The 23,443-nt window shown below is 38.0% G+C and overlaps 1 protein-coding gene across 3 annotated transcripts in view; it reads right to left on the reverse strand.

Moving 5' to 3' along the window:
* Positions 1 to 23,443, reverse strand: part of ARB2A (ARB2 cotranscriptional regulator A) — a 423,598-nt gene that overhangs the window by 368,980 nt on the left and 31,175 nt on the right. For all 3 annotated transcript variants that reach the window (XM_070794035.1, XM_070794037.1, XM_070794036.1), the window contains exons 2-4: positions 16,384 to 16,507; positions 6,333 to 6,434; positions 1,017 to 1,117 (exon numbers count right to left, since the gene is read on the reverse strand). In XM_070794035.1, the coding sequence (XP_070650136.1) occupies positions 1,017 to 1,117; positions 6,333 to 6,434; positions 16,384 to 16,489 (309 nt within the window). In that variant the 5' untranslated portion in view covers positions 16,490 to 16,507. The remainder of the gene's footprint in view (positions 1 to 1,016; positions 1,118 to 6,332; positions 6,435 to 16,383; positions 16,508 to 23,443) is intronic.

Consider the following 23,443-nt stretch of genomic DNA (forward strand, 5'->3'; position numbering starts at 1 on the left):
GAGAGTCCCTTGGACTGCAAGGAAATCAAACCAGTCCATCCTAAAGGAAATCAACACTGAATATTTACTGGAAGGACTATGTTGAAACTGAAGCTCCAATACTTTGGCCACCTGATGCAAAGAGCTGACCCACTGGAAAAGACCTTGATACTGGGAAAGACTGAGGGCAGGAGAATGGGGCGACACAGGATGAGATGGTTGGATGGCATCATCAACTCAATGGACATGAGTTAAGGCAGACAGTGAAGGACAGGGAAGCCTGGCGTGCTGCAGTCCATGGGGTTGCAAGGAGTTTGAGATGACTGAGCAACTGAGCAACAGCAGCACGACACCAATGGGTAAAACTCGGAGCTTTAACAAAACATTCACTCGAATGACAGATGACATTTTCAAAGTTTCCACCAGGGGTAGCATTAAAGAGGCGTGTCATGTTTCCCAAGGCCTAATCCTTCATCAAGTCAAAGATACGTAGTCTAGAGCCAATAGCAATTTTCTTCCTATAGATAAACACTTTTTTGTAACTTTCGGTAATAACTGGTAACTGTATTTGTATATACTTAAAACGCACAATAAGATGATTTTATAATTGCCAGGAAATTTCTAAGAAAAATTGCCAAGACCAGGATAATTAACACATCCATCATCTCACATAATTAACAATGGTAACTCTGTGCTTTTTGTTTTAGATAAGCATTTCAAAGAAGACTTATTCTTCCTGGCACAGCAGAGGACTCAACCTCCTAAAAACATTAAAAAAAAAAAAAAATTTAGCATCAATTTGTTCCCCTTATAATGATTCATTATAAAACATTAAGGTCATGAAAAAATTTGTGTAAAAACATAAATTTAAACTGAAATTATGTTTCTAACGCTACCACTAAAAATAAAAAAAAAATACAAAAAGCTTTTTGAACCATTTTGTAGAGAGAACACATGTACTGCTTCAACTTAAACCTTTATTCTGACTATTTAAAATTGGAATAAAAAACAAGGTTAAATCACATACACAACCATACCTCTCCCAGTGCTTCATATCTTTTCTGGTTCCATCTGTGCAAGTCTTCCCTGTAGTTAAAAACAAACGGCTCCCCAGTTTTTATGTGTCTTAACTGCCCCTCTAGAAGACAAACAAACAAGTTTATTTGTTAAAATAGTGCTATGGTTCAGAGTATATTTATAATAATATGTAAAGCATAATAAATAATGTCTAATAAAAATTTAATGTCTCAGGACATTCTCATTGTTTTCATTAGATATTTTTCTTTAAATATCCATATAGTGCAAAGATATACACAGTATAAAAGAAGGACCCAAGTACTCAAAAGCTATGTCTTCCATCTTCATTTCTCTAACCCAAAGCAAATTAACAATATTTGAAGGCCTATAACATATGAAGAGTTTTGCTAGCTACAGCCATGAACATGGTCCCCGTTCTTAAGCTTAGAGGTTTACCTGAGGAGTAAAAGCATAAATATTTAAAAGTGAAGCAACTTTTTACAAAGAATGAAGTCAACAATCTAAAAAACTGCTACAGGCAATTCACATAAAGTCTAAAATGAGTTTAGAAAAATGAAGGATCCCTATAGGCTAGAATAGGTTCAAAGGTTTTAGTGAAATTTCTCAACTGGCTTGAAATACAAATACGATTGCAAATGGAAATGGGAGAGGGACAGTGAACCAACGCAGGTTTAGACCGCTAGGTAGGAAGTTAGGCATCAGCAACAAGGGGTGACCTAGCTGAAAAGGAGGAAAGCTGATCTCTAAACCCCCTCTCAGACACACCCAGGGGGGGCTCACAGATTTGCTACAAAAATCACCAGAGAGACTGTTCCAACTCCAGTGGAGTGGATACAAACTAACTCCAGGGGGCTTCCTCAAGTAACCTTAGGCAGCTAGGAGCCTATTGAGGGTGCATAAATATTCTACACATACATATACATCTGATTACAACAGACTGAATTATAGGAAGACACACGCAACAGAGCCTGTTGTTATATAACTTGCAATTGTCAATCGGCCTTGAACGTATGCCTAGTTGCATTCCCTTTCTTGACTGGTGGTGGGTACAAGCCCTATTCTGCACAGGGCACAGGGCACAATCAAAAGGAGGAGACGGGAAGTATAAAAGGGGAAATCAACAGGGATCGTTACGATGACTCCTTTGGGATCGGCCGGCTTCCACGTTTTGGGAGTATCTGTCCAACAAAAGATCTGCTGCTTGAGCCAATCTGAATTGTGACTTGTCTGTTGTTTTAAACCCTTTAGTCTGTTCCAAGTTTTTGTTTTGAGGAGACAAGAACTGAGGAAGAGAAATAAACTGACCTGATAAGACTGTCAAGACAAACTCACAAAGTTCACTGACTATACTGACAATAAATAACTTTATTAATCATTTCAATGGCTGAAGCAACCAAAAGGCACAGGCAAAGCTGGGAGTGGTTTGCAACAGCCTGGCTGGGTCTTCCCAGTCTTCTCTTCTCACTGGATAGCATGCTCTGGTCCAGCTCTGGTCCAGAACAGGTGATGTCTCTAAGTGGGGCATGTGAGTTACTGCACACATTGGTAAGCATGCTGGTTATAAACACTTCTACTTTATGTGCCAGAGAGTTGTACTGCTCATGTGATATTTTTCAAAGAAACATGCAATTACATATCTGCAGATTATAGGTTTAACTGTAAGCAATACCAAACCAGTTAACTTGTTCAAAATACTTCATGGAGAAGGATTCTCCTCATGGCAGACCAAGCCACCTGTCTTGTTTCCCCAGAAGCATTCTCCTGGTATTCAGGAGAGAAAAACACAACAGATCAAGTGCTTTAACAACTTCCCTCTCCTCTTCTCAGACAATGAAAATATAATTTTGAAAAAAAAAAAAGATGGTAAATTCAAATAATGGTGAACAACCCAGTTTAACAGAAACAAAGAGAGTACTGAGACTAATTGAATAATACAACAGTGGAGAACACATGAAATCAAATAGTAGAAGCCTCAAACTTTAGCCTTTATCCTTTATCCTAGGAGTGGCAGAAGAGGTACATGGTCAAGCTAAACTGAGTTATTAGTATTTGATTTTTATCCAATGAGGGCTTGCAAGAGTGAAGAAAGACTTGAAAGGAAAGCTATGGCACCAGAGCTAAAATCCAGGAAACATTAGTACTCTAAATAAAACTATCTCATTATTTTTATGAATCAATTTTACTACACATACTCGGTATTTTTAATATAAGTGCTAATTCTTATTTCTAAAGTTTTTTAATACTTAACATGAGACACAGCACTAGATCACCATAACGAACACTCATTTATGGTCAGATGATGCCATATAAATTATAAGGTACATCTATGTCTTTCTTTTGAGGACAGGGAAATTCCCATTTAGGATACCAATACAGATGAATTGAAGGTATCTGCAAATCTGACATTTGTGATTTTGACTACAGCAACCTTAAAGGCATGTGGCACATAGTAACGTGTAATACTGCTACAGCTAAAATTTGAAATGTATTTTCTATGGGACTGTTGTGTGAAAGGGAACTGACTTACCGAGAGAGAGTTTATGTAGTTAGATGTAGATATATCTACATCTTAAAGAGAGGTTTGCTGTTTGTTTTTCTTAATTCTCTACTCATTTTGAACATAATGATTCTCACAAGTTGATAATGATTTTTATATTTTAGGAAAAATGAGCCTTGCTAAAACAGCCAACTACTAACACTAGTATAAAAGTAAAAAGAAGATAAAGAGGCAAAGAGAGTAAGCATTCTTAACCAGAAAAGATAATCTGGATCACTTACAGTTGGATTTGCAAATAGTATTTCTCAAAGGTTTGGAAAATCTCTTTAGCAACTGTCAAAGGTCTGATTTAGGACATTTTAGAGTCTCCTAAAATCAGTTGTAAAATCTCCAGTGTATAACCAAATGCATGTTATTTTGAAAAGCTTATCCATATATTTTACCAGATTGGTGGTTGAGTCTGAGACCCAAGATAAGCTATCAATGACCTACGTGAATTAAAAAACTGAAAATATTTAAGACACTTTCTGACAACAGTAAGAATCCAATAAAAATCAGCCATCCTGGAAGACAAGCTTCAAACTCAAAACAGTTTGTTGCTGAGTTATATATATATGTGTGTGTGTGTGTGAGAGAGAGAGAGAGAGATACAAAAGCATGATTTCTCACAGTACTGCACCAAAGTATATAGGGAGTAAGAGTGAGGGTATAAGGTGAAAAGCCTTCACCTTCATCTTTCAAGGCAAAGGCACTTGAGCCGGGCCGTATACCAACTGCAACTGGAGAATGGCTAAACAGGCACTTTAAACACAAAGAGTATTTGAAAAGGTACAGTGATTTGAAAGAACAAGGTATCAGTTTGATGCAGGTAAAAAGAATCTCTTCCCCTTTGTTACAGTTTTCTTTTTCCTTAGAGTGAACTCTGTATCCTAATTCTTCTTTACCCAACTAAGAACTTTAAAATTCTTTAGAAAAATTTAGAAGCTTTAGTCAATGAAAGTTTCAATTCAAAGCTTTCATGAAAGTTTTTGCATTATAAACCCTGAAAAAAAGTCCCTGAAGATTCTAAGATAGGACTGCTCTCTTAGGGATTTAATACTGAAACTAGTTTCTTGGTTTCAAATCCTCACATCTTCAAAAAAATACTCAACATTCACCGTGAATTCAACCCTGAACTGCATCGTGCTAAAAATAGGATCCATAAAAGTGGCATTCTCTCCTTGGAATGCAAGAATCTTTGCCCATACTGTAAGTCTACATTTATGTAAGACAATGTTCAGGATATTAAAAAACATACATGATAGGTGTGTGCAAGGGTGCTTACACATTCAGTTTAAGTACATGAAAGCACACATGCATTTGCAAAGGTGCAGGTGTGCCCAAGAGTGAGTATGTGCATGCAAGAATGTAAAATGTAAGCAAAGACGTGTGTGTGTGAACAGATCTGATAAGAAAGTGAGAGATAAAAGTGTATTGCTTCTTTGTTTTTCATTTCCTTTAAGAAATGTTCAAGGAAGACGAAAGGCAGACTTCAATGAACACTGGTGTCTTCTATTCATAAAGCAAACACAGTTCTATGATGCATCTGCACCACCAACACATGCCCCCATCCCTGGCCTGAAAGAGGAATCTGGTCATTGTTTCAAAGGGGCAGGAGCAATGTCAGTCTCAAGTTCTTTAGATTCTGTTAATCAAACTATAAAGAAATTTAAAAATTTCTTTTAAAAACAAAATATTACTACTCACACATACTTTGCCAAAAGATAAAGCATGCAAATTAATATCAGAAAAGAGATCAAAGTTTCTAATATGTTCTAATCCTTTCTAATATGTCTCTAATATGTTCTAATACGTTCAGTTAATATTCTAGTACACAGATACTATCCCTATAAGCTCTAACACCCATAACTGATACTGCAAAGACACATCAATCTAAGAAGGCCTCATTGGCAGGAACTGTATGGACGCTGCAAAAAACCAGAGATTCTCCGGTGGCAATATTTACAGCTTCAAGTACATCAAGTGACAGGACATCTGAATTCTTCTTGTAACTTACTGTAAAGTTCCTCTTCTGCAACCTGGCTCTGACCTGGTATTAGAAAACTGACTGTGCTTTTGCACTTTTTGTAGGTGGTATAACAATAGTCAATGTGAATAGAATAAAATAAATCCATGTAAAATTTTTAAAACACACACACAATGATGACAGATCACCAATTCAGTTGATGTAGTACAACAGACAGCTACAATTCAAATGCTACCAGGCCTGTAATAACATTACCCCTCAAGTATTACAGTATTATTAATCCAGTTTCATGGTTCTTTCTGCAAGAAACATTCTAGCAATCTATGGTACCTTATTCCAAGTCCCAAGCTTATTTTATTCAGAACTTAATGAAGTTTTACAATAAGGATGTTGCCTAAAAAAAAATAATGGAATCAAGTATTATGTTTTAAAATAGTGTCACAGATAATTATTGCCAGTCGCTTCATCTTTTAAATAACACGTGAAATAACAGCATCTTTCTACACTATTAATTGGGAGTTCCAGCTGGATACAAGGGAGTTGAACCCTCAAGACTGAAAATACCTAAGTTAAATTAAATTCATATTCATTGGTTTAAGTGACTTGACAAGTATGGGAAATTATTACTTGGCTCTTTTACTTGACAGAAGAATTTCATCATGAAAGGATAAGATATTATTTCTCAAAAGAAACATACAAAACTTTCTAGCTGGCAAATAAAAGTTTAGGATTGTTTATTTTCTATTAGCATTGTTAAACTAATCTTGCATATATATAGCATACACCACTTACTTTCATTAAAAGCATATTCAAATCCTTCCAGTGTATCAGGAAAATCAAGAGGTGGTTCATCTTTTTTCATTAGTTCATCCAAATCTATCCTAGATAATAAATCTAGAAAAGAAATGACATGAAATTTACTTATATTTATTTTCATAATTAATAACAAAGATGGTATCTTACATTATTTTAACTTTTTTTTTTCTTTTTCTATTAGGTTACTTTTTATGTATTGCCTTAAATGATAAGATTCTCATTATAATTTTTTAAGTTACCAAAATGCTTCATTGTGATGACATACAGTATCAATATAACATAAGTACTTTCAAAACTGTAATTCTCCAAACAACCACAACTCAGATGCTATGTACCACAATGATTAATTATGAACTTCTTTCCCTTCAGAATATACAGATACTAATTTGTACCTTATTAACCTCCTTCTATCATTTTTAAAATTTTCAGATATTAATATGACTTTTAAAGATCACCAAATCTTACTGCTATGAATAAGGGAACTTAAAAACCTAAATAATAGTAATATAGCATCAGTCAGTTCAGTCACTAAGTCGTGTCTGACTCTTTGCGACCCCATGGACTGCCGCACGCCAGGCCTCCCTGTCCATCATCAACTCCCGGAGCTTACTGAAACTCATGTCCATCAAGTCAGTGACGCCATCCAACCATCTCATCCTTTGCCGTCCCCTTCTCCTCCCGCTTTCAATCTTTCCCAGCATCAGGGTCTTTTCCAGTGAGTCAGTTCTTCACATCAGGTGGCCAAAGTACTGGAATTTCAGCTAGGCATCAGTCCTTCCAATGAATATTCAGGACTTATTTCCTTTAGGATGGACTGGCTGGATCTCCTTGCAGTCCAAAGGACTCTCAAGAATCTTGTCCAACACCACAGTTCAAAAGTACCCATTCTTCAGTGCTCAGCTTTCTTTATAGTCCAACTCTCACAGCCACACATGACCACTGGAAAAACCACAGCTTTGACTAAACGGACCTTTGTTGGCAAAGTAATGTCTTTGCTTTTTAATATGCTGTCTAGGTTAGTCATAGCTTTTCTTCCAAGGAGCAAGCATCTTTTAATTTCATGGCTGTAGTCACCATCTGCAGTGATTTTAGAGCCCAAATAAAGTCTCTCACTGTTTCCACTGTTTTCATTTTTCTACTTTTAGAGGGGAAATAACAATAGTAAAATAAAACACGCTAACTGGAGAAAACAGGCTGACACAAAACAGTTTCCATTCTTCACATCATTTGACTATACATAATAAAAGACTGTCAACAATATTTTGCAAATAAGCATTTTATTTCTGCATCATTTTAGATACAGATAAGCTGAAAGATAGTACAGATAGTGTCTATACTCAGTTTTCCCTATTGTTAACATTCTACCTTACCATGCTACATTTGCTACAATGAAGAAACCAACGTTGGTGCATTACTATTAACTAAGCCCAGATATTATTCACCAGTTTTTCCATTAATTTCCATTTTCTGTTCCAGGATTCCGTCCAGGTCACTACATTGCAAACAGTCATCCCGGCTCCTCAGTCTCATCTCTTTATTTTGTGAGCATTTTCTTATTTCCTGTTACTACACGGTGTTGCAGGCGTATCTTGCACTTTCCCTGCCCCAGCCTCAAATCAGTCTGTCAACAGTACTTAACAGTTTCTTATAGGTTATTACGGGATGAGGAAAAATTCTCACTATATGTCACCTTCGTGTCATATGCAAACTTGGAACAAATAAAAGATAAGCTTCAAATTTATTTATCTCTCAGAAGATTTTCTTTTTTAAGTTTAGATTTTGAGATTTTTTTTCTCATTCAAACTCAAGTTCCTGAAGACAGAAAAAACTCCCAGGACACCTAGTATAGCAAACCAGCAACTCCCCACCCCCGACCCCGGCCTCTGTTTAAAACAAAAGAGTCTCAGAAGTAACACTTTATTTCTGTCTCTCACTTACAGAGATATAATAAATCCATCTGTACAGATCATAAAAATATGCCAGAGGAAAAAATAGTTTGTCTACCTCCAGTCTCTAGTCTCTCTCTGTGGGACACAAACATAAGATACCAAAAAACTTGTAAAAAAAAAAAAAAAAAGTCATTGTTTAAAACTCTTCAAACTACTGCATCAGATAAACCTCAACTTACACAAAAATATACCATCTTCAACATACAAGCAAGTTTATTAAAAAAAAAATCTGCAAATTATTTAGTAAAATAAAAAATGTCACAAAGTATGCATACTGGGGCAAATTCGTACATGCTGACAAATTTCTGATTCATTAGTAAGGTTCTGAACAATGTGTAAATCTTTGCAAAATTGATTAAAGTATTTTTTTATCAAAAATTGGCTTGAAGACTCTCATTTTTCTCCTTCCAATGAATTGAATTCCTTTACTTCACCGTCATCTTCCACAGTTCAAAACTTAGAATCCTGTTAATCAGATACACACAAAACCATCCAAAATATAAGCATCTGTACTATGTCTAATATTCATTTTCTATCAGCTCAGATCATAAAATGCCATGTAACATCTATATATCATTTTAAAGACTTCATATACTATACCTCATTTGACCATCATAGCCCTATAAAGCAGTAGCACGTGTTATCTTCACTGTCTTTGAGACAAGGAAATAAGCCCAGAGACGTAAAATGGCTTGCCCAAAATTATACCTTAATAGTACTGTGGGATTAAAAAAATAAACTTATTCTCCAATATCTAAGTCAGTACTCTTTCAAAATCCCTATACTTTTATTCTATGTCCTGTATAAGCTCTAATATAGTCTAACCTCTCTCTTCATTACCTTATAAAAAGAATAAACTCTTCTGAATACAGAAATATGCTTTTGCATTGACCAAAAAGTTCCTTTGAATGATAAAATGAATAACTAAACTAAAACATGCATTCCTCAAACTTCTCCTCTGTCCATTAGAGAACTAGATGTAGATATTTTTAATTTCATTGGCATTGAGTATGTGTACTCAGTCGCTCAGTCACATCGAAATCTTTGCAACCCCATGGACTGTAGCCCGCCAGGCTCCCCTGTCCACGGGATTCTCCAGGCAAGAATACTGGGGTGGGTTGCCATGCCCTTCTCCAGGGGTCTTCCTGACCCAGGGATCAAACCCAGGTCTCCCGCATTGCAGGTGGATTCTTAACCATCTGAGCCACCAGGGAAGCCCAAGAATACTGGAGTGCGTAGCCTATTCCTTCTCCAGGGGATCTTCCCATCCCAGGAATCAAACCGGGGTCTCCTGCATTGCAGGCGGATTCTTTACCAGCTGAGCTACCAGGGAAGCCGACTGAACAGACTCAGAGAGAAACTGTCAGAAATTATTTTTCTGCTTTGTAAAAGGAAAACAAAGCTATATACCTGCATTTTGCAGAAATTGGGTTCCAAAGGCAGTAGATTAGGTAAAAATAAGTATAGTAGAACATTTCCATGCAAAATCCCTTCAATCTCCTATAAAATACAGTACAACTGAATCCTTATAACCTAAATATACAACAGATGTAACCACTGTTTTTTCTAAAACACATGTCTGGTCATTAAAGCCATTTAGCAACTAGAATTCTAAACTTCAACTAAACATATGAAGTCACTGGATAAAAATACCACTTTATACCCCCAAAGAACTGAAAACAAAGATTCATATATTTGTACACCCCTATTCACTGCAGTATTACTCACAACAGCCAAAAGGCGGAAGCAACCAAAGTTTCCATAGACAAATGAATAGGGTGATGGTTAATTTTATGTGTCAACTTGACTGGGTGCCCAGATATTTGGTTAAATATTATTCTGAGCATGTTTATGAAGGTATTTCTGGATGAGATTAACATTTGAAACTGCAGACTGAGTCAAGCAGGTTGCCCCCCACCTCCAATACAGATGAACTCATCCAATTCACTGAAGGCCTGAGTAGAACAAAAACGGTGAGTAAGACAGAATTCCTACTCTCTGTATGACTGTCTTCAAGCTAGGACATCAGTCTTCTCCTGCCTTCACAGCACAGGTTCAGGATTTTGTCACAAAGCCTTACTATCCACTGCAGGTAACTAGTCTCCTTTTGAGAAATACCTCTTGGCCTGCTACTGGGCCTGAGTGGAGATTGAACACTTAACCACAGGCTGCCAGCTTACCATGAGACCTTAGCAGCATCATGAACTAGGTGGTAACTGACACACCAAGTATTAAAGTTGGGTGTGTACAATAGCACTCCATCATCAAATAGGGAGTGGTGTGTATGAGGTTAGGACTGAGCAGGCCCTGAAGACAAAAATAAGTAACATGCAGGAGTAGTCCATATGCCTATGGTCTCCACTCCTGCGACACCGCCTTCTATTCATCAGCATGCACCTAAAGCCTCACCAGCTGGCAGAAGAAGAGAAAACTCGAGTCTGGATCAGCGATGGTTCTGCATGATACTCAGTCGCCACCTAAAAGTGGACAGTGGAAGCATCAGAGGCCCCTTTGGGGACATCCCTAAATAACAGTGGTGAAGGGAAATCTTCCCAGTGGACAGAACTGAGAGCAGGGCACCTGGTTGTTCCATTTCTCTGGAAAGAGATATGACCACATGAGTGACTATAAAATGATTCATGGGCATGTGGTCAATTGTTTGGCTGGATGGTCAGGGACTTGGAAGGAACACGATCAGAAAATTGGTGACAAGGAAACGTGGAAAAGAGGTATGTGGACAGACCTCTCTGAATGACCAACAGAATGTGAAAATATTAGCATCCCAAGTGAATACTCACTAAAAGGTAAGCTCAACAGAGGACTATTTTAAAAATCAAGTGCACAGGATGATCCTTTCTGTGGACACCAGTCGGCCTTACCCTGGTCAAATCTGTCATCACCCAATGAGCTCAAGAATAAAGTGGCCATTGTGGCAGGGTTGGAGGTCATGTGTGGGCTCAAAATATGAACCTGCACCCACCAAAGCCAACCTGGCTACCGGCACAGCTGGGTGTCCAATATCCCAGCAGCAGAGACCACCATGGCAGTCCTCAACATGGCACCATGTCCTGGGGGTGATCAGCCAAGTAATTGGAGGCAGGTTAATTACACTGGATCAATTCCATCATGAAAGTGGCAGAATTTTGTTCTTACTGGATTAGATACTTTCTCTGGATACAGATTGGCCTTCCCTGCACTCAAGGCTTCTGACACATATAACTATCTGTGGACTTGCAGGATGCTTTATCCACCATCCTGGTATTCCACACAGCATTGTTTCTGATCAAGAAACTCACATCACAGCAAAAGAAGTGCAGCAGTGGGCCCATGCTCATGGAACTCACTTTTCTTACTGTGTCCTCACCATCTTGAAGTGGCTAATTTGACAGAATGGTGGACTGCCTTCTGAAGATTCAGTTACAGGGCCAGCTGGATGACAGAATCTTGCAGGGTTGGACCAAGATTCTCCAAAAGGCAGTATATACTCAGAACCAGTGTCCAACATATAGTGCCATTTCTCCCAAAGCCAGAACTCATAGGTCTAGAAATTAAGGGGTGAAAACGGGAGTGCCACCACTCACTATTACCTAGTGAATAAGGAAAGAATGTCCGTTCTAATTACTCTTATTTAACATAGCATTGGAAGTCTTAGCCAGGGCAAAAAAGCAAGATGAGAAATGAAGAAATAAAACTGCCCAATAAGCAAATAACATGATGGTCTACATAGAAAACTCCAATTTGTCTATCAATAAAACCTCTGAAAAAAATAAGCAACTTCAAAAAGTCACAGACTATATCAGCACACAAAATTTGACTGTATTTCCATAAACAATCAGTAAACGTGTGACAATTGAAATTAAAAACACAATACCATTTATAATCACTCTAAAATTATAATACAAATCTAATAACATATGTAAAAGACTTAATTATATAATGAAAATTGCAAAGTGTCAATGAAGGAAATCTAAGATCTAAATAAATGACAGATACTCCATGTTCATGGATTGGAAACGTCAATTCTAGTAAAGATGTAAATTCTCCTCACGTTCATCTGTAGGCTTGAATGCAATCTCTATTAAAATGCAAGTAAATTATTTACTGTGTAATGTCACCCTGCTTATTTAACTTATATGCAGAGTACATCATGAGATATGCTGGACTGGATGAAGCCCAAGCTAGAATCAAGATTGCCAGGAAAAATATCAATAACCTCAGATATGCAGATAACACCACATTTATGGCAGAAAGTCCATGGGGTCGTGAAGAGTCTGACACGACTGAGCGACTTCACTTTCACTTTTCACTTTCATGCATTGGAGAAGGAAATGGCAGCCCACTCCAGTGTTCTTGCCTGGAGAATCCCAGGGACGGGGGAGCCTGGTGGGCTGCCGTCTATGGGGTCGCACAGAGTTGGACACGACTGAAGTGACTTAGCAGCATGGCAGAAAGCCAAGAAGAACTAAAGAGCCTCTTGATGAAAGTGAGAGAGGAGAGTGAAAAAGTTGGCTTAAAACACAACACTCAGAAAACTAAGATCATGGTATCTGGTCCCATCACTTCGTGGCAAATAGATGGGGAAACAACGAAAACGGTGCCACACTTTATTTTTTTGGGCTCCAAAATCACTGCAGATGTTGACTGCAGCCATGGAATTAAGACGCCTGCTCCCTGGAAGAAAAATTATGATCACCCTAGACAACATAATAAAAAGCAGAGATATTACTTTGCCAACAAAGGTCTGTCTATTCAAAAGTATGGTTTTTCCAGCAGTCATGTATGGATGTGAGAGTTGGACTATAAAGAAAGCTGAGTGCTGAAGAATTGATGCTTTTGAACTGTGGTGTTGGAGAAGACTCTTGAGAGTCCCTTGGACTGCAAGGAGATCCAACCAGTCCATCCTAAAGGAGATCAGTCCTGGGTGTTCATTGGAAGGACTGATGTTGAAGCTGAAACTCCAATACTTTGGCCACCTGATGTGAAGAGTTGACTCATTTGAAAAGACCCTGATGCTGGGAAAGACTGAAGGCAGGAGAAGGGGACAACAGAGGATGAGATGATTGGATGGCATCACTGACTTGATGGACACGAGTCTGAGCAAGCTCTGGGAGTTGGTGATGGACAGGGAGGCCTGGTGTGCTGCAGTCCATGGGGTGTCAGACACGACTGAGCAACTGAACTGAAATTATTTTTTTTACAGTCATAGACAATTTTACTCTTAATATTTATATGGAAAGGCAAAAGACCTAGAAAAACCAAATAATAAGAATGAATTTGGGAGTATCATTCTAGCCAAACTTAAGACTTACTATTTAAGTTCAGTAATCAAGAGTATGTATTGGAGAAGAGACAGACACAGATACATGGAACTAAATAAGAGAACCTCAAAAGATGAAGAAGTAATTCAATAGTGCAAAGATTTTTTTTTTTTTTTCCCACAAATAGTGCTGGTAAAATTGGACATCAATAGGCAAAAAATACAAACCTTGACCTAAGGCTCATCTCTTAAATAAAAATTAAAACAAAACACATCATTAGTTTAAATGTAAAATCTAAAACTATAAAACTCTTAGAGGAAACATAAAGATCTTCATAAAGCAGGGCTAAGCAAAGAGTACTTAGACCTAATACCAAAAGCATAGCTCATAAAAGAAAAAAACTGATAAATAGGACTGTTTGAGGGATAAATTTTATGTATTCTGTCAGTTTGCTCTAAGATACACTTTATTTAACATTTGCCATTTTATCTTCTAATATTTTCAATTTGACTACTTCATTCATCATTACAAGCTCATGTGCTAAGCATTTATATTACTATTGTACCAGTGAAGAAAATGATTCAGAAAAGATAAGGAATTTGTTTCATGGTAAGTAGGAAAACCTCAGTTTGAATTCAGAAAGTTCTATATTTATAACCTTATTACTATATTTAGACTACCCATATGCTTTTAACATCACTGTACAACCTCTAAAATCCAGAAAACCAATCTGATTTCTTATATACTGCTTGTGGAAGTTTAAATTGGAACCACAACTTGAGACATCAGATTTTCACATTATCAGGTAAGGTTGAAGGTAGACAAAACCTTTCCAAGTGGAAACCCAGCAAATCTATTTGGATGAAAACACACATATTCCCTCATTCCTTATCCTCTTCTGTAAATTAACTATTATTCCGAGTGTGTTGGTCTATCTCAGCAGCGTACATACATGCAGTAAAACCTTTCATAGCGTTGTCTATTGTTTAGTCACTAAGTCATGCCTGACTCTTCTGCAACCCTATGGACTGTAGCCCACCAGAATCATCTGTCCATGGGATTCTCTAGGCAAGAACACTGGAGTGGGTTGCCATTTCCTTCTCCAGGGGATCTTCCCAACCCAAGGATTGAACACTCATCTCCTGCGTCTTCTGCACTGGCAGGCAGAATCTTTACCACTGCGCCACCTAGGAAGCCCATTATTGATTATTGATGACCTTGATATACACTGGATAAAGGTCCTTTGTCAGATATGTGCTGTGCTTAGTCACTTCAGCCGTGTCCGACTCTCTGCGACCCTGTGGACCATGGCCAGCCAGGCTCCTCTGTCCATGGGGTTCTCCAGGCAAGAATACTGGAGTGGGTTGCTATTTCCTTCTCCAGTGATAAAAGTATGAAGTGAGTGAAGTCGCTCAGTCCTGTCCGACTCTTTGCGACCCCATGGACTGCAGCCTACCAGGCTCCTCCGTCCATGGGATTCTCCAGGCAAGAGTACTGGAGTGGGGTGCCATTTCCTTCTCAAGATATTTGAATTGCAAATATTTGTTCCCATCTAGAGCATATCTCTCCTTTTTCTTAAAACAGTTCATGTGTGTATGGTCAGTTGCTATGTTGCGTCCGACTCTGTGAATTGCTTTCTTCCTATTCTCTAACTAAAGTTTTCCAATATGACTTTCATTTCCTTCAATTCACTGAAACAGCTCTTTGTGAAGACCATCAATAACCTCCACACTGTTAAATATAAAAGTAAACTCTCAGTCCTCATCTAGCCTGGTTTATGTGTGTGCTTAGCCACTCAGTCATGTCTGACTCTTTGCAACCCCATGGACTGTAGCCCACCAGGCTTCTCTGTCCATGGGGATTCTCCAGGGAAGAATACTGGAGTTGGTTGTCTTCCCAACCCAGGAATCGAAGCCAGGTCTCCCACATTGCAGGCAGATTCTTTACTGTCTGAGCCACCAGCGAAGCCTGGTTTATAATCATAATTAAATTAATTAAACCCATTTTCTTCAGTTGGTGTTCAGGATCTTTCTCTCGCTCCTAGCCTGCAGCCTGTCTTATCAGAAATCATTTTAAGTGTCTACTACTAGTTCTTCCTCATTTTCCTGACCCTAAGATTGAGATGACACACACTTCAGTCTTCAGACTTTTTCTGGTTACACTGCAATCTCTGATGATCTCAATTAGGTCCATAACTTTAAATATTACCTCTCTACTAATAATTCCCAAAGCTTTAATCCCCAGCCCAAATACTTTCCCAAACTCCACACTCAAACTTCTCCAGCCTGATATTTAAGTGGCATCTCAGTTTACTATTTAATATGTCTAAAACCTGCTTTCCTCACACTTTTCTTAATCTAACAAATGGCACCCAAATTCCCAAAGAAAGTCTAAAGCAGATTCCTTCTTACAGAGAGCTTCTCATAAAATATTCTTAGTGCAATGCCACAAAGACAGAATATAGGATTAGACAGATCATTACTCTAACCCAATATGACATTTCAAACAACAAAAATATGGTAAAGGGCACTAGGCTTGATTCGAGAGATCTCTGGTATTAGTTTTATCATTAAATACATGACGTTGAATAAGAAAAGCATTAAGAATTCTTACAGCTGTAAAATCACATGACTTTATGATTTATTTACCTAGTACATACTATATCTCAGACATTGAGGTGGTCACTGTGACGGACATCAATAATTATAGATTACAGATATTCTTATTTTAGAATGGAAATGAATGTAAGGTCACCTAAATATTCCTGCACCTTCATTAGGCACAATGAAAATATCCTGAAAAAGCAAATTAAGTATGTACCTTTGAGTGCTGTTGTCTTTTCTTTTTCATCTGGACCTCCCTGCTGGATTTGTGCCATGCTTATCCAAATTGGCAACAAAATTAAAGAGCTCAAGGAAATAGACATCAATCTTCAGAAGACAGTCTAGAATGAATGAAAGCAATAAATTAAGCTCTACTCAGTCCTACCTACTCCATGAGAAGGTCCTAGATCCTCCCAGTTGGGATTAATCTCTCTATCCTGATTTCCCACTGCACTTTGTTGATGTCTCTACCACAGTACTTATCATAGCCTGCCTTGCATTACCGTTATTTATGTATTTGTCTAGGTCAGCTAACAGATTACAAGCCCCAGGATAAAGGTATCAACTCTTTGTCATCTTGATGTCTCCCATATCACCAAACACAATACCTTATATACACATATGCTTAATGCTGCTGAACTGAACTTAGCTAAACTGACTAATTAGGTATAGTTCCCCAATATCTAATTAAAAAAAAATACTTCCAGGTAGTTTCAAAACCTGAAATTTCTTTTAAAATAAACTGCAAGCATATGTCACGTACCAGGTCAGAATATTTTCTTTCTGGGACATGCAGACGGGCAGAAGGAAAAACATACATAATACTACCCATTAGTGTATAATTCAAAATGCAAATTTAAGGGGAAAAAAAACAGCCCTTAAAAAAAAAAAAAAAAAAACTATGTCAAACTCAATGTCTGAAAGTCACAGTCTATAAATGGCACCCCAACAATTATAATATAAAGTTAAAATTTATTAAAATCTAATTCTGCTCTGCTTTGGCCAAAGGGAAAACATTTGAACTACAGTCAGTTTCTGCCAGGGTGCCAACAAACAAGGGGAAAAAAACACAATTCCTAAAATTTAACAGAAAAAAAATGCAACACATACAATGGGAAAAAATTAAATTAATATAGTCAATCCATAAGTATTAATGAGATTACATAAAAGCTGAGGTAAGTAAGACAATAGTCCTCTGAATGATTTACTTACTACCTAAAGAGTAAACTTCAGTTTCTACTCAAGAGGTATACTGTACGATTATCTTTAAAAACTCAGGCATTTGTATAATTAACAGAGTAGAACAGAAAATACTTAAAAATAATAATGCTTAATAGTTTTAAACTAAGAATGTTCCCAGGGTCATAAATCAACGCGGCCCTTAGCTCAGCTCTGACTGTGGGTGGCGAAATAGAAGGGGAAGTTCTCTCTGGCTCTACCACGAGCTAGCCACGTGCTCTTGGCAAATTATCTAACTTCTCCATGCCTCGTCTTCCACACATGTACAATGGAAATGATAACCACGCCTCCCTCGTGTTGCTACAGTGAGGTTTAATGTAAAACACTTAGTATAGTGCCTGATGGGTAATTAAGGGTTCAACATACCTTGGTTTGTTTTTTTAAAATACTATAAATGTATCCTAGCTTCCCCACTTAATAACAGCTCCGTGGCTAGGGACAAGCCACTTAATATTCAAAAATCTTCAGATTTCTCATTTGTAAAATGTAAGTTATATTGTAGTGGTTGAGAATTAATATTATAGAAGGTGTATATAGCTGACTGTTGCTATTACTAGTGGACTTTATCGCTTCTCAGGAATGTGAAGTTTCCCAACCTAGGAATAACTAGAATATGAGACTGTCTTTGACTGGGAAAGCACTTTCACTTAGCATGGAAGTAGTTGCTATTTTTCTTCTGTGAATAGGTAACTCAAAACTCTGTAAATTATACATAGATGAAATATGCCTATCTTCCTTCAAGAACCAGTTTTGCCCGTCTGATGAGCCATGTGCAAGGCACGAGGGTGCAATGGAGAGTAAAGCGTGCACGGCCTGGGTGGGGCTTATACTCTAGTGACCAGCTCAAACTGCCACAAATTAAATACATGAGACTCAGACTGATCATTACAACACATAAGAAAAAGCAATATTTGTAAGGGCTATAAGCTACGTTTGGGAATTAGTTTCATCTGTCAAGTCCCACAAGTTTAGGTATAAGCTTCCCCAGCAACTCCTTAATGTCTACCATCCTGTAGCAGAAAGTAAACAGAAATGTTCACCCTGAGACAGTCCACACAGTGCTCCTTGCTAACAATTCCAAGACCAAATTAACTATTCACAGGAGACTTCTCGCACTTTTTCACTCTATCCCCTCTGTCAATTCAGTATTCTTGTAAATATGAACTTTTGGTTTTCACTGGCCTCAAACTGTCTAATTTCTAAACAGAACAACTTATATGATTATTTCATTGTGACTGTTTCACTGAAAGAGAAAGTATAAAATATTTTTGATGTCAGACTCATTTTCAAAATTCGCATTTTAAATTATGGGGATCTCATGTATAACATGGTGACTACAGTTATCAACACTGTGTTGTATACTTGAAAGTTGCTAAGAGGGTAGGTCTTAAAAAAATAGACAACTATGGGAGGTTAGAGATGTATTAACTAACCTTATTATCGTATCATTTTGCAAAAGATACATAAATCAAATCATCACATTATATGCCTTAAATGCACATAATGTGATGTCAATTATATCTCAGTAAAACTTGAAAAAAAAAAAAAAAAAGCTGTAACTGCTCTTCAGTGTTTAATAACAAGGTCCCCCTTCACACTTTGATCTCCATGAGGACAGGTATCTCATCCGTCCCTAAAACAAGGTTGGATGTATTTGGAGCCCAATGGATATCTGTCAAATTCCCAAATAAATGAGTAAGAGATAGAGGGGCAAAAATATATTTCACATTTTAAAGAATTGTTTTTAAGACTCCCAAGATCAAATATCAATTAATAATCATTATGCTTCTTTTATACAAGACAATCCAAAGATACACGCTGCAATTTACTGAAGTGACAGTATTTAAGTTCGGAGACTACTAATTACTCTCTTTGACCCTAAACCTTATAACAGCAGATATGAAGCAGATAAGTATGAAGCAAATTGCCTCCTGCTTTCTTATTCACTGTTAGATTTTTACCTTCTCAAGTTATTTTCCTTGGCAGTGGCACAGCTGGTGAAACTAAATCAGGAACATTATAAATTCTCAATTTATTTTTCCTAATAAAAATTCAGAGTTATAACCTGCATGACCACAGATAAACACTACTACAAATACAGCCAGCAAGCTGTTTGATACATTTGATACACACACACACACACACACACATATATATATATATTAATATGTGCACTCGACATAGTTTATATAGTATTATCTGATGGAGGTTAGGTTCTAGGGAATAAAGTGGTAGAAGGTTGTTACTGATGTGAATTGGGACACAGTTGACATGTTGTATACTTCATGATAACCACTGCTGTTTAAATACGGTTTCCTAGAAATGGTTACAGTATAAACTAGATTCAAAACATCTCAGTTTGCAATTTCATTCTGTGAACTACACAAAGCAATTATCATATCTTCTTGCCTTCTATAATTCCAACAGAGAACCCACTATGTATAAATAAAACCATAAATAACTTGTCATGTGTAATCTTTATCCCGTCAGCATTTCAAAACATGAAACGGTAGAATATTTATTTGCCTTGTTTGCTCAAAATATGGCACGAACACTTATAAAAATACACAAAGACACACAGAAGCCTCAGTTTCCTATATTTGTTTGTTTTCAGTCAAGTATTAAATACGACCTAGAAAGAGATTATTTTGCAACAGAAGGCCCTTCCACCTCATTCTCAATGGAATGATTAAAGTACAAAATATATCACAGGACAAGTAAAATTGGGTTAAGTCCCTGGGATCCCTGGAGCTGGTTTGGTTCCAAAGAATCTATGCTAAGTCAGGCTCTTGAAATTCAGTTCAAGAGAGCCTGTGTGTGTGTGCCTAGTAGCTCAGTCTTGTCCGACTCTTTATGACCCCATGGACTGTAACCCGCCAGGCTCCTCTGTCCATGGGAGTTCTTCAGGCAAGAATACCGGAATGGGTTGCCATGCCCTCCTCCAGGGGATCTTCCCAACCCAGGGACTGAACCCATTGCAGGTGGATTCTTTACTGTCTGAGTCACAAGGGAAGTCCCAAGAGAGCCTACTTGCAATCAAAACATAGTAACTTAATCAGTACCAGAGATTTATGCGGAACTAAAACATCTATCCAAATTATAGTTAAAGTATGCATGTTACTCAGAATCAGCAAAGGTTAGTTCACAACAATCCTGGACAGTTTATAGTTCTGAGGCAATAGTGTGAAAAATTTACATTTTGGAGAGTGAGCATGTATGAGTGTGACTCTGTGTGGTGTGCATGTACAGACACATGGGCCCTGGGGAAGAGGCTAAAGAATAAGGGCATGAGGCAGAAGCAGACATGGAAGACAAGGCCCAGGATATGGCACCCCACTCCAGTACTCTTGCCTAGAATATCCCATGGATGGAGGAGCCTGGTAGGCTCCAGTCCATGGGGTCGCTAAGAGTCAGACATGACTGAGCAACTTCACTTTCACTGTTCACTTTCATGCACTGGAGAAGGAAATGGCAACCCACTCCTGTGTTCTTGCCTGGAGAACCCCAGGGACAGGAGAGCCTAGTGGGCTGCCATCTATGGGGTCACACAGAGTCAGACATGACTGAAGTGACTTAGTAGCAGTGCACAGAGAATGGGTTTCTGCAGAGAATGTAACCTGTATGTGGGTCAAAGTTTAGCTCAGAGTAGGAATACGTTGTTCCAATCCAAGCACATCTAAAGTAACTCCTTACTTCCTAAAGCAATGTGATGTAGGTTTGGGATGAGAAATTCAGACTTTTTAACCTCAATTCCACTACCTAGTGGCTGAGTGACCTTCAGAAAGTCACAACTTCTCTAACTTAAGTAATGGGAATAACAAAGAAAATAAGAGCATGTCCCTTACTGGGCGATTCCCTTTGTGGCTCAGATGGTAAAGAATCTGTCTGCAATGCAGGAGATGTGGGTTCAGTCCCTGGGTCAGGAAGAACCCCAGGAGAAGGGAATGGCAACCCACTCCAGTATTCTTGCCTGGAAAAGCCCATGGACAGAGGAACCTGGTGGGCTACAGTCCATGGGGTCACAAAGAGCTGGATACGACTGAGTGACTAACACTCTTGCTTTCCCTTTACGGGATGATTATGAAGATTCTATGAAAAAATATAGACAAACACATTTTATAAGCTACAAATTCCTTTACAATAATATATATTAGTAATTCACAGAACATCGGAAACAATTTGATTCCAATTACCATGTGCTCAAACTCCAAAAAGGCTATCCTTATCAGTTCAGCCTATAGGAATAAGAAACTTTCAATGTGCATCATTTGGGTGAATTCTTAGAATAAACAATAAAGCCCCCCAATAAATACTTCTTGAGTTTACTTGGCTTTCCAAGGCCATGTTGAAAATAATCATAATGGAATTTAAATTAATTTGTTTATATTCTTGTCCAATCTTACTAAAATGTATGTCTAAAAAAGTTCAAGTATGTGAGTTCTATCTTCATTCAGATCAAAGTCGTGTCCAAAGAGCACTATTTTAACTCTCTCTTATATGCACATGCTACTCACAGTCACCAAGTCTTTTCACATCCAGTTTCTTATTGGTACAACTTATTAGCTACAACTGACAGGTAAAGTCAAACTGTTGGTGCTGCTGCTGCTGCTGCTGCTGCTAAGTCGCTTCAGTCGTGTCCGACTCTGTGCAACCCCGTAGACGGCAGCCCACCAGGCTCCTCCGTCCCTGGGATTCTCCAGGCAAGAACACTGGAGTGGGTTGCCATTTCCTTCTCCAATGCATGAAAGTGAAAAGTGAAAGTGAAGTCACTCAGTCGTGTCTGACCCTTAGCGACCCCAGGGACTGCAGCCCACCAGGCTCCTCCATCCATGGGATATTCTAGGCAAGAGTACTGGAGTGGGGTGCCATTGCCTTCTCCGAAAGTCAAACTACTCAACTTCAACTAGGAAAACGATTCCAGTTTCTTCATCCTACGGAAAGTTTTCACTCCTGTGCATTAGTTTATATGATCAGAGGGTATTACAATTTAGAGTTTGGGCTAGTTGGAGGGAATTAATTACATATATAAAAGTTGTCCACCAAAATTGTCTCTATTTGGTTTGCTATTCTGAATTAGGATTGATAAAAATCACTCCCCATCACAATGGAATATTCCTGAGCCATTTAAAAAGAATGAAACATTGCCATCTGCAGTAGCACGGATGGACCTAGAGAATATTATACTTACTGAAGCAAGTTATATAGAGGCAAATACTATATGGTATCACTTGTATGTGGAATCGAAAAAGTAAAACAAATGGACCTATATATAAAACAGAAACAGACTCACAGACATAGAAAACAAATTTACAGTTACCAAAGGTGAAAGTAAGGCAAAGGAGGGATAAATTAGGAGTAGAGGATTAACAAATGCAAACTACTATACATAAAATAAATAAGCAACAAGCATTTAAAAAAAATATATTCAATATCTTATAATAACCTTTAATGGAAAAGAAGCTGAATATATATACATACATAGACATATATATAAAACTCAATCACTTCATTACACACCTGAAACTAACATGACATGGTAAATCAACTGCATTTCAACAAAAATTTTAATACATTTTAAAATAAATCCCTAAACTGCAAACAAACTGAAACAAACTACTCATCAAGTTTGTTGCTGCTGCTGCTGCTAAGTCGCTTCAGTCATGTCCGACTCTGTGAGACCCCACAGACGGCAGCCCACAAGGCTCCCCCGTCCCTGGGATTCTCCAGGCAAGAACACTGGAGTGGGTTGCCATTTCCTTCTCCAATGCATGAAAGTGAAAAGTGAAAGTGAAGTCGCTCAGTTGTGTCTGACTCTTAGCGACCCCATGGACTGCAGCCTACCAGGCTCCTCCATCTGTGGGATTTTCCAGTCAAGAGTACTGGAGTGGGAAAAAAAAGCTACTCCCCATCATTCCTCACAATATTTTGGTAAACCAAGCATCTAAAAGAACGAGTCAAAAGTTAAGGGATCTCAAAAAGAAAGATTTTAGAAGAAACTAATATTTTACTACTGTGTCTTTTTAACAGGTTCCCAAATT

This window comes from Bos indicus, chromosome 7 (genome assembly GCF_029378745.1).
Source record: "Bos indicus isolate NIAB-ARS_2022 breed Sahiwal x Tharparkar chromosome 7, NIAB-ARS_B.indTharparkar_mat_pri_1.0, whole genome shotgun sequence".
Lineage (NCBI taxonomy): Eukaryota > Metazoa > Chordata > Mammalia > Artiodactyla > Bovidae > Bos > Bos indicus.